Source organism: Haliotis rufescens, unplaced genomic scaffold (genome assembly GCF_023055435.1).
Source record: "Haliotis rufescens isolate VD_foot unplaced genomic scaffold, xgHalRufe1.0.p SCAF_7, whole genome shotgun sequence".
Lineage (NCBI taxonomy): Eukaryota > Metazoa > Mollusca > Gastropoda > Lepetellida > Haliotidae > Haliotis > Haliotis rufescens.
The window spans coordinates 29,185,947-29,199,675 of NW_025964361.1; the positions used below are offsets into that span (position 1 = coordinate 29,185,947).

The following is a 13,729-nucleotide window of genomic DNA, read 5'->3' on the forward strand; positions in this document are numbered from 1 at the left end:
ATATTAAACCTCCCAAACACATTTAAAGCACTTCCTCATAGCGAATATGAATTTTCCAATTTCTAGAAGACCATTGTCCACAACCAGCCACACTTCAACAATACAAGACAACCAGGAACCTGACATCTTTTGTATCCATCTGTGACGACCAATGTCCCCTTTCTCGCTCTCCATATTGCGAATCCCACGTGACAAAGACCTGATTAGGGAAGCTATAATCAAAGTCAGGACATCGATGTCCTACACCTGTCGCGTGCTGGACCATCAATAACACTCTATTCCCAGGGGTCGGCTACGCATGGATGTACCAAAGGTACATTAAATATTTCAGACGACGCTAACAGCTCCTACAATTTGCTGGACGACTCAACTATTTGACCAAAACAATTGGTTGACCAGAGGAACGGATTGCCCCCCGCCCCCAGTTGTAGCGTGTCCGCCCCCCGTTGTCCGGCGTTGTCCGGTAACATCTCTCACACTCAGAGCATCCCTTGATGGAAGGTCGGAATGGTGTGCTCTGATGACACCGCGGTCGTACCGAGTGACCCTTGGGGCTATATCGTCTTGCCGGACACCTGTTAACCTGACCCTTCACTGTCACCGGACATGGGTGGACAATGTACCCGGGGTCATTAGGGTCCGCGAACAGCATGTTCTAAAACACGTGGGTTTCGCTCACTTAATCCAATGGTAAAGGACCTGTTCACACTATTATAGTATTTCCTTGTACTTGCTGGGAGCTACACTTGTATTACACGTGTATTTGATATTGTATTATAATCTTCCATAAGAAAAGCTTGTGATCACTATTATGAAAAGTCTTAAAACAATTCACATAAATTCAATAATGCGATACTTTCTTAAAAAAATTGCAGGGCAAAAGAATGTTTGATGGTTGATAAAAATGAAACGAACAAGAAATGGTTATTCGATACGGGTATCATTGTTGTCCCTTGGACAAGTTTGCAGTGTTACGGTTAGTGCTTTCAGCCTATAGTATCGTTTTGATGACGTTTGTAACTTTGAGGTCAAATCCAATGTTCAATTGTATCCTATTTTTGCCTGGCGGGTTATGACATAACAGTTTTACATCTTACGGTCTTACCCAAATATACAAAATGTGGTGATTTTTAAAAATATTAATTCAAGTCTCACATTAGAATCATGATTGAGTCAGTCAATAACACATATAAAAATATGCGTTAACATTTAGAATAAATTAGGATTCAAGATACATATCTGGGGTACGTGTCATCTAACTTATGACGTCATAATCCAAATCTTTTAAAAAAACGAAGGGAAAGTAACATCCTCGACGTATGCGCCGTTCATCCTGACCTTAACACGTTTTACATCAAACATATTTTTTTTATTTATAAGTCAGCCAAACCTCGGATCCCGGGCATACCTGCAGTGTGACTTGTGACTTAATCGCCTGTGTACGTGACGACAACACGGAATAGCTAACTAAAAGTTGACAACGAAAAACAAGCAAAGGTCACAAATACTACATAGTGCATCTCCACTGCGAACATCGAACATGCAGGCATAAAGGCTTTCCTCTACGAAAGAATCAAATAAACTATCGGTTTTTTTCTGTAATTGACAAGTCCATTACGTAGAGGCAAGAGCCCATATATCCGCCTACTGTCCATTCCCATTGAAGCTCGGGGGATGGAATAAAAGAGACCCAAGACATCAAACAAACGCGAGTACTTCGCCATCAAAGTCGGTAATACGGGGTATTTAGCGACCGCCGACTACCCGACCTTGTGAATAGCCAGCGTTATTTGTGTGAAATATTAAGCATGGCGGTGTTGAATGGGGTATAGCTTCAGCGTCTACCCGAAATCACGAACGCGGTGCCTTTCACATAATGTATGCATGATAAGGGAGATTTCGTCTACCCGGTACCCGTGTTGGTGGGTATTATGAAAGTTAAGACTTGAATATTAAAGAAGAAAGCGGGTGTTCTGTCAAATAGCCTTTAAGACCCAGGTCAGTGAAAGAGCTAGGGTGGATTTAGCCAGGTATTGGCGACGTAATTGTACGGATTAACAAATCGATCTAAAAACCAACAGGGCGAATGCAAAGCGACACTTATCTTGAGCAGGTAAACGTTGTGGGCGCTTAATCAAGTCCCGCGAGTGTTAAGGGGTTGACAAGCTCGCGGTCACGCTGAGATATATCGAGTGTATTATACTCTCGGCATGGCCATGTAAACTGCAGCTCAGCTGGTGAAATAGACACACGTCGCGCATCGGCGATATGCGTTTGTTATGAAATCGACATGATGTTGTGATCGGGCGTCACGAAGAAATGTCACATACACGCCCCACGTGTCATAACATCGCGTGAACTTGTCAAAGTCGGTTAAAGTTTGTGATCGCTATCTGCACTTTGCGTCGATCAAGTGAAATCAGCAGTTAGTTGATGATATAGATATGCCCTGCGCCCCACGGGGTAGTTTGGGAGCTATCGCTTTCAGAGTGACAGCGAAACTGATCCTGGGCTTCTCTGATCGTCACTGCTGGGCGAGGATTGTGTGTCAGTGTACGGGCCAGCAGCGTGTTACCGGGAGAAGCGAGAGAGCTTTCTCTACAATCGGAGCCAATGAACTGAACGTAAGGCTCTTTACAACGGAGGCCGATTTTACCTGGAGTATTTATGTGTTGGTCGGAGATCGCGCTTGGCGCATGCTGTCCTTGTTCTGTGGATTACGTTGGTCATACTTGGATATTGTGTATTCTGTGCTGAGAGGTTTGTAATATTATTTTATTCAATTATGCAATAAATGTCATGTTTAAAAATATTTCTTTACAGCTATGTGTCCAGTAATGCATGCAGCAAAATTTCGAATCGCTGAAAAGTAATTCTTAAAATGAGTATTATTATTGATCAGCATGTCTGTAATGATATATTTAATGATGTCATTATTATTATATATATTTGTGGAAATTGGATTGAATGTAAACGCTGTTATTATCAATGACATGAAAACAAATAAACTTAAAACTGCAATCTGTTTGTTTCATATGCATAACATTTGTACAAACTATCCGTATCTTAGTTTTTTCGAAATTCATGATTATTTTTGTGTACTATTTCAAAATTCTTATATCTATAGTGTTTTCCGAAATAGATGATATTTAAGCATACAATGTTTCTGTTATTGTTAAATATTGTATTGTTACCCGTGAAGCCGAAACGTCGTTACCATGTGCCATTATTGCTATGAAAACCTACAATTTGGAGAACGGACGGCAATCAAAACATTTCGTAAGTGTTAAGTACATCTGCCAAGCAGTCACAAGTACTTGACAAGCGAACAGAAGCAAGTTGTTGACCCAATGTTTTGACAGCTTATCAAAACAATAGCAGTTAAGTACACCTGCAGTGCCGGAGTTAATTAGCAATTGTAATACCAAGCTGTCTATTTCAAAACGCGCCTAGTGTCATTCACTGCCTGTATATTTCATTATCTACAAAACGTGACCTATCTTGCATGTACCTCTATGGGACTTGACGGTGTGGAACTCTCTGCTATTTACAGTGATAAGAATCGCCGGACCCCTACAGATGTGAAACCCAGGAACTAAATGTACGAGAAAGCAAGGGACGCTCGCGTGAAAAAGAACAGAATTTCACAATTTATTGAAGCAATTTGCTTGAGGTTCTGCCAGTATGTTTGGCCTGAACACGCCCTTGAGCAAATCCATCTCCGGTGGCGACTTTGACTCTGTCAACGTCATTCTGGGAAACAGGTGAGAGTACACCACGTGCGGCACGTTTTTCACTCATTTTGCCTTTTTTATCAAGCAGGTGTCACCATTTGTTTAATGCTAGAGTTGAAATCCCGTTTTTATGTATACAGACAACGCTCGCATATATCCGCGATGGATCTGATATTTAGGCTTTAACCTTCATTGGCATTAAAGAGTTTGAAGAGCTGAATGGCTGATCATCAAATACATAAAAGATGATTTAATCAGTGGATGAACAGAGGCCCGATACACTGGAATAAATACCGCGGACAGTCTAACATTTGATAGACGCGTGCGGAACTTTGTGGATGGCTGTGTTAAAAGTCACGAGTAATACCAAGTAAATATCATATACTGTTGATGAGACGTTTATTTCCAAATTGACATTGTTATTGAAATGAACCAAACTGTTTTTACAATTACAATTAATGAACATGTTGTTTTTGTTGTGACACTGATATGATTGTTATACTGTGACTATTCGAATGTTAATATGATTTTTAAGCAATTATTCTACATGTTAATCATTTATTTGAAGTAAGTACCACCGTTCCTATTGAATCACTAGGTTTGTTGCTTTTAGTTTTACGTCAAATGTCAGACAGACTTCTTTTAGTTTTACGTCAAATGTGCACATAACGAAAGTGTCATTTATGTTTCAATGATAACTTATCAATAATTTGTCAAGAAAGGTACATCTACTGTGTCATTTTAACTCAAATTAGCTCATCTCAAATTCAATGTTCGCTTATTGCGCTTATCCACATATATATTACTCAAGTTTTGATAAGAACATATATGTATATCAACAAATAACAGAAATCTCCGTATCATAAGTTGAGTAGTATCTTTTTAAATAACTCATTTTTATGATGTTGTTTCGATCAATGTGCAGTACACACGAGATACACTTATTGTGAATATTTACAAACGCTAAATTTAATTTTATTGTTAAATATAAACAAAAACACTTATCATAACCTGTTGGTAGATAGTAACAAGCGAAAAGGGATGTGACGACAAATAGACATAATTGGTGTTGATTGGCCAAGCATGGAGGTCAACACAAACAAAGTGGAGAATGTCCCAACATCCAATATGACTCGGGGTGTTTGTATATTCATCGGTCACCTTTACCGCATCTCGCTCTGGGGCATGTGATTGACAACTGTTTAAAGTGAGGCCCGTGGCTACTTTATACTGACCCAAGGATGACCCACCGTTGTTAAATAGACTCACCTCGACCATTCTTCAAAGTTGTTTTGTGGGAAAACAGAAGTTGATGTGTCATGTTTGTGTTTGAAGTCGCCAAGCATATGATATATGCAAACCGACCCGCCATCAAAAGCCTCTCATGTCGTTACACTTTTATCCCAACTCAAATGGGGGTTCTTTTAATGCTGAGAAAGTCTACTTACAGTCATATGCCGCTTCCGGGGTCTAGTGGATAAAGCGTCTGCCCTGTGAGCGAAGGTCGGTTCGATTCCGTCCGCTCCATACCAAGAGACGTTAAAAGATGGTACTTGTTGTTACCCTTCCTGGTGAAGGACATTAAGGGGGTAAAGCAAGGACTGATCGGCTCGGAGTCAGTATACTGTGTCTGAGATTATAAAACTTACAACCTTCAATCACTGGGAGACTTACCTGGGGTAGATATCTCCAAGATCAAGGGTGTCGTAGTTTTTCATTTTCTTGTTTGAGGTTTCAAGTATTTACTACACAATTTTAACAAAAAAGCTATTTTGCTTATCTTAAGACAATCGCAACTAACATTGATGTTCAATGAAAAAAAATGGAAATACCATCAACCATCAACATAACAGACATTTACACAAAAGTTGCACAAACAAACAAAAAGCAATCATCTTTATTCAGGTCGTAAAAGTACAAAACATCATTTGATACATCCATTCACATTGATACACATCCATTACCGTGATTATTCTTCACAAATATACATACACATACATCAACGCGATCGTACATCACAGACATACATACACACACATCCACGCGATCGTACATCACAAACATACATACACATACATCAACGCGATCGTACATCACAAACATACATACACATCCTTTAACGCGATCGTACATCACAAACATACATACACATCCTTTAACGCGATCGTACATCACAAACATTCATACACGTACATCAACGCGATCGTACATCACAAACATGCACATCCATCAACGCGATCGTACATCACAAACATACATACACACACATCAACGCGATCGTACATCACAACCATGCACATCCATCAACGCGATCGTACATCACAAACATACATACTCGTACATCACAAACATACATACACACGCATCCACGCGATCGTACATCACAAACATGCACATCCATCGACGTGATCGTACATCACAAACATATATACACGTACATCAACGCGATCGTACATCACAAACATAAATACACGTACATCAACGCGATCGTACATCACAAACATTCATACACGTACATCAACGCGATCGTACATCACAAAATTATATACACATCCATTAACGCGATCGTACATCACAAACATACATACACGTACATCAACGGGATCGTACATCACAAACATACATACACATACATCAACGCGATCGTGCATCACAAACATACATACACATACATCAACGCGATCGTACATCACAAACATACATACATCAACGCGATCGTACATCACAAACATACATACACATACATCAACGAGATCGTACATCACAAACATACATATATATCAACGCGATCATACATCACAAACATACATACACATACATCAACGCGATCGTACATCACAAACATACATACACATATATCCACGTGATCGTACATCACAAACATACATACACATACATCAACGTGATCGTACATCACAAACATACATACACATACATCCACGTGATCGTACATCACAAACATACATACATCAACGCGATCGTACATCACAAACATACATACACATACATCCACGTGATCGTACATCACAAACATACATACATATACATCCACGTGATCGTACATCACAAACATACATCCACGTGATCGTACATCACAAACATACATACACATACATCCACGTGATCGTACATCACAAACATACATACACATACATCCACGTGATCGTACATCACAAACATACATACATATACATCAACGCGATCGTACATCACAAACATACACATACATCCACGTGATCGTACATCACAAACATGCACATACATCCACGTGATCGTACATCACAAACATGCACATCCAATAACATGATCGTACATCACAAACATACATACATATACATCCACGTGATCGTACATCACAAACATACATACACATACATCCACGTGATCGTACATCACAAACATACATACATATACATCAACGCGATCGTACATCACAAACATACATACACATACATCAACGTGATCGTACATTACAAACATACATACACACACATCCACGCGATCGTACATCACAGACATGCACATCCAAAAACATGATCGTACATCACAAACATACATACACATCCATTAACGCGATCGTACATCACAAACATACATACACATACATCAACGCGATCGTACATCACAAACATACATACACATACATCAACGCGATCGTACATCACAAACATACATACACATACATCAACGCGATCGTACATCACAAACATACATACACATACATCCACGCGATCGTACATCACAAACATTCATATTCATTATCGCAATCTTACATCACATCACAAACATACATAGACATCCGTTAACGCGATCGTACATCACAATCATACATGCGGCCTATGGGGTCCAGTTCTGGAACTGATAATATATGGTAAATTTGTAAATTAAACCCAATAACTTACAGATAAGTACATCACTAAAGAGCCGTCGGGTAGCCTAGTGGTTAAAGCGTTCGCTCGTCATGCCAAAGACCCGGGTTCGATTCCCGACATGGGTACAATGTGTGAAGCCCATTTCTGGCGTGCCCCGCCGTGATAATGCTGGAATATTGCTAAAAGCGGCGTAAAAACATACTCACTCACATCACTAAAATACACTACACACGTGCACTGGTATGGTCTTTATAGTGTGCACGTGAAATCATGCACTCTGTATAGCCCTCCCCACGTGAAAATAATAGACTGTTCCAAGCACGGATTTACGTCCGTGCTCGACATGGAATTCGAGCCCAACGAAGGCTCTCATGAAGTGGGTATGCTAGGTGAAAGACATATTCGTACACACCGTATCCAAAGCTCCACTTATCACCTATACATCAAATATAAACATCTCGCCTTTCAGTTTACGATCGGCCCCATGTGCCCACTTGACCTCGCTTGCAATTAAGACACCAAAACACCATACCAACGCCAATTGTCAGTTTTGTGTAATGTTTGTCCATTTCATCAACCGTAATGGATATTAAACTAGTCTTTAGTACATAAATCATTCGTGGAGCCGAGTGATATTGACTTATGAGTCTTGTTGTGACTGTCCCAAAAGGTGTGCCTTACTCCCAAGTTTAAAATGACACCACGACTAGCCAAGGCATGTTTGTACAAAACCGCACGCGTGTCTTATCCAAACGCGATGTTTACACGTTCTGAAAAATTTCGGAAACAAAATACAAGAAGTTGTCTCCCTCGTAGATTTATAATGCAGGGCAGTTACGCCATGTGTAATAGGTTTGAAATGGAACACTTGCAGATGGGATATATTTCACTCCGGGCTCTCACATCAACCCGTGGCCAGCCAGGAGGGAGTGGGTATATTTCACTCTTGAACACCTGATGGCATGGTAATAACATGCTCACGTACACCCCGTGATCTAATTACTGGCGATAACAATGGTCGTCTTCCCCCAACTGGTTGTAATTGCTGCCTTGAGATGATGTATGTGGTCTACCCTTCTAGTACTTACATGTGAGATGTAAGATACTCTTACAGGAAAATTAGAAACTATTTGTATGACATTCATCGATAAAAAATAGATACGCAGGTGTCTACAAATATCAACGCGACGAGACAGGTTATTTTGGTCTTAATCTGCTTCTTTCTCACTTCTTAGTATGTCTAACATAATGTGGTGGCACGTGGTCCTGTGCACAGCGCACAGATCAGACCGTAATATTAGGTCTTCAGCAACCCATGCTTGCCGTAAAAGACGACTATGCTTGTCGTAAGAGGCGACTAACGGGATCGGGTGGTCTGGATCGCTGACTTGGTTGGTTCATGTCATCGTATCCCAATTGCGTTGGTCGATGCTCATGATATCAATCACTGGTTTGTCTGGATCCGATTTGTTACAAACTACCGTCGTATAGCTGGAATGTTTCTGAGTGCGGCGTTAAACCGACAACCAATCAATCATTTTCAACATATAATAAAAAAGAGCCGCCGATATATACATTTTGTATCAAGCGTTGACCCCAAACCTTATCCCAGACCGCGGTAAATATTTTGAGGGAAAACATTGCCGATTGTTCCGAGTCACCGACCGAGTCTAATATTCCTAATTGCATCCTATACGCTGTTTACCTGACCACGGAGTCGCAGACGAGAAGTCCGCATCTTTCCAATCCCCCTCTAATGTTCAAGTTTTAACAAGGCTTAGACAAACGTCCCGTCACGTCCCTTGCCTGTAGGTAAACTCTAAGTCCCCAATGTCTCATTTTTACATGGCTATTCCTTCCTGGCTTATGACATAATCCCTGCGGTCGTGTGTGCTTTGTAAACAGATAACACGGAAGATATTTCACGGACATATGTAATGTTATTTATCTGTCCTGTTATTTCGTGTAAAAGTTGTTTTAATGTAGCGAGGGTATTGTTGTTGGAGCTGTTGTGACCGCCATGTCTGTTGACAACGAGATATTTCATGCTAATGGTGTTTTCCTCAAAATGCCTGTATGTAGTCAAGCTAAGAAAATATAGACATGAAAATACGTTTCTCCCGCCAACAATCGTGAGTTTTGTTGTGGAACAAAATAACTTTCTATACATACAAATATATTTACTTATGTTGACGACGGATTATTTATATATTGAATCAATATCATATTTCATTTTTTGGCGAACCATGACAGATTTTCTTATCGAAAGATATAATAAATGTTTTCACATACGCAAAATTGTAATCGTAAAACATGAAAGTTTATAATTATTTGCCAATAATGTTATGAGATACATGACATGTATATGTCTTGACATGTTTGATATAGTTCATAACTCCTATTTATTACATCGGGCCCCTTCGGTAATCTTCAAGGCATGAGCCGAGCGTTACGTACGTCGATATGCCCGTAACCGACTTAAACAAGACGCAGGGTGGCATTCAACCAAAGCTGTCGTTTCGCATTTGGCGTTTTGGGGTCACCCATTGTCATTGGCTGTTATATAGTTGCCATGACAATACTTTCATCTAATTCAACCTGAAGATAAATAAAAGATCATCTCACACAATAAAATATTACACAAGCCTATTAATACAGACGGAAAGGAAACACGGACCTTCTGAAGGGAAGCATTGGTCTCAAATGTTTATGAATTCCAAAGAAAACCAGACGTTATTCGCCAACACATGTTACAAATAAGACTCAAATATCGAACTGTGAGACGTAATTTGTTGACATGAAGTATTTTATTGAACTCAGAAACAAGCCCAAATCTTGTCGTAAAAGGCGCCTAACGGGATCGGGTGGTCAGGCTCGCTGACTTGGTTGATGCATGTCATCGATCCCATTGTGATCAAGCTGAACGTAAACAACAAACACTGGCGCGGACCGTGAACCAATCACGTTTTCCTTCAGTATATAGACCCGCGAATATCCGGGGTAGGATAGAACTTCAGCCACCAATGCTTGTCGTAAAAGGCGACTATGCTTGTCATAAGAGGCGAATAACGGGGTCGGGTGGTCAGGCTCGCTGACTTGGTTTGATGCATGTCATCGTATCCCAATCGCGTGGATCGATGCTCATGATGTCAATCACTGATCCAGATTCCGTTATCAGTTACAGACCGCCGTCATCTAGCTGGAATATTGCCGAGTGCGGCGTTAAACAACAAACAAACAAATCATCAGTATATATGTGTCAATAGTGCAATGCTCACTGAAATCTAAGAAATCTCAGAAACAGATCGATAGAGCTAAAGCCAATAATCTGGTTTTTAGTCATATCGTACATTTTCAAACCGCCTCCGTGGTCCAAAGGAAGACCGTCCCCCCGGAGAGCGGAAGGTTCGGGGTTCGATCCCCCGGCCGCGTCATACCAAAAGACGTTAAAAGATGGTACTTGTTGTTACCCTGTCTGGCGCTCGGCATTAAGGGGCTAAAACAAGGACTGGTCGGCTCGGAGTCAGTACACTGTGTCTGAGCGGGGTATTCATGTTAAACTGCGGCATGGTATCTCAGTGTGCTAGCACTATAAATTGGCATCAGTCCGGACTAGTACAAGCAGCTACACACACATACACGTCGCCATATAAGTGCAATAATCTTGGACGCGACGTTAAACCCCATTTCACCTCACCTCGTACATTTTCAAAACGTCAGCACTTTTCAACAACAATCTGACGTTACGCCTTAACGCCATTTGTAATTATTTAAGTACCTTGTTCTATTCTGCATTCGTTGATCGACAGTGTTTACAAACCGAAACACTATCATTAGAACCAAAGGCTAAATGACAGGTGTGCACGTGGTGTCATAAAACATCTCTAAATTTGTCATTATTTCCACAAAAAACCACAACGGAGTAAGCGTGGCCTTGAATTTGCACGTCCACAGAAACCTTACACGGACGTATCAATTGCCCTAATTTCACGGACTATGTACCACTCTTACTTTGTTGTCGTATTACATTACTAGCACTACATAATTTGCGTCTTTCCTTTGGTGAATTTAACTCTTTCAAAGCATTATGACGCTATCATTCTGTGTACTAGTTGGTAGGAGGCCGACGGTTTCAGGCTAGCCTGCCTCCTTACAAAGAAATTACTTCCGCAAGTCGATTCGTTTACACTACTCCTTGCAGCGATGAAAGCGTCAGGCAGCCACCTGTATTAATGCAAATTAGACATGCTCCAAACTCCTGATCACGCTTCATTAGTAATGCGAACCCTTTCGAATTCTCATCCGATAATGGACGCTTTGAATGTCGCCAATCTGTTGAACTCTGAATATACATATAGGTATTAGCCTTAATCAAGTTTTAGAATGCTATACCTAACGAGGTCCACTTCAAAGGGAGTCGTACGCTCCGCCGGCGAAGGAAATGCGGGACTATTTTCTAAAGAATTAAAAGTATTCGTGTTAATTTGGCCACAATGTAGGTGCGCCGTGATGTTGTCTTAGCACTTAGGGTGAATATCTTTACCGACAGTGGTAATTCTCTTGTAAAGTATCCTTACTAGGCTAAGCTTTGTTTTCATTGGTCAGTGTAGCATCATATCACCAGTGCCTGTCGTCTGGGATTACATTTGTGTTCACGCACGGGTGGGAGAGAATGTTTAGCTCCAAGCCAGAAAGAAATGTGATAGTGTTTGTACTATGTCATCTGACAATGTCAGAAAGAATGACCGATTTAACCCGAAAGACACGAATCACCTGTAGACTTTCTTATAGACCTCAGAGCGTATATTGAATAAAATAACGCACACGTACCCTATATGTTTGGTTGAATAGTATGCCTATAATATTCGCTTGATCCATTTAGAAAAAAAGAACCCAACGCGCGTGTTCTTCCCGAGGCAAGGGAGTTAACTGACTATTAAAGCGGAAACCGGACTTTTCCAGTCGGCTAACTCCCTTGTCTCGGGAAGATGAACGTGCGTGTGCGTGTGCGTGTGTCTATTTGTGCGTTTATTATTGCTTTATATTAGAAAGCTACGCGATAAGTCGCAAAGAACAATGAAGAACAAAGCGTGGTTTATTTCACGATAAAACATTGTTCTATCATGACGACATTTCTGACGTCAACTTGATGACGTCGTGTATTAGACGGGGTTTTTTAGAGGGGGGTGTTTAGTGAGTTGTTCCCGCATGATGTAGCAGGGCAACGCAGATAAACGCGATGGCCGAACGATCGCATCCAAAACCGTGAGGGATATGACAATCGGTATTGGGAGAAAAGGTACAGGTTATTGACGCGAGGATTGTGAGAATATGCGGGAAATATCCACCTGTGCATAAAATGGACTTGTCCGACGTTGTCGAGGTCGGATTCTATTGAGGGAGTCAGCATTATTTAGATAGGGATTGATGTGTTCATCATCCTTAAAGAGGCTGTTCATAATGTAGATATCTCCCATAAGAAATAAACGACTCGTGGTCGTTGTTTATCGTACAGTAAAACACTGCAGGGAGAAAAAACCACTTGGGGCTGTGCCCCTCATGGTAATTTCATTGCAGTGTTTTATTGTACGATAAACATATCCCACCCGTCATTTATTTCTTAAATGGGGTACATGGGTAAATGGGATCTTCTGAGGCGACTTACGGGATCGAGTGGTCGGACTCGCTGACTAGGTTGATGCATGTCATCGTATCCAAATTGCGCAGATCGATGCTCATGATATCAATCACTGGATTGTCTGGTCCAGATTCGATTATTTACAGACCGCCGTCATATAGCTGAAATATTGCTGAGTGTGGAGTTAAAAACAAGAACAAAACAAACAAATAAATCAGTCAGGCCTGTATATAGTCGAGTCTTGTCAAGGAAAAAAAGTAGTCGACATTGTTTATAGGTATTTCTTAGAAGTTGACGGATGATAAAGTAGACAAAAGTTAATAAATCACAACTTCTATATTATACTGTAATATCGACGTTTCGGTATAGATCCTTATTCTTGTAAAGCAAGACTGATCTACACAGAGACGTCGGTATTACAGTATTGTAAAGTAATTGTGATCCATAAACGTTAGTCGACTTAGATGACAGTATTAATGATCCAT

At 40.7% G+C, this 13,729-nt stretch overlaps 1 protein-coding gene across 1 annotated transcript in view; it reads left to right on the forward strand.

Moving 5' to 3' along the window:
• The first annotated feature begins 2,334 nt into the window (after positions 1–2,334).
• Positions 2,335–13,729, forward strand: part of LOC124124196 (protein inturned-like) — a 45,090-nt gene continuing 33,695 nt past the window's right edge. The window contains exons 1-2 of the mRNA XM_048387696.1: positions 2,335–2,760; positions 3,554–3,764. Coding sequence (XP_048243653.1) covers positions 3,685–3,764 — 80 coding nt within the window. The 5' untranslated portion in view covers positions 2,335–2,760; positions 3,554–3,684. The remainder of the gene's footprint in view (positions 2,761–3,553; positions 3,765–13,729) is intronic.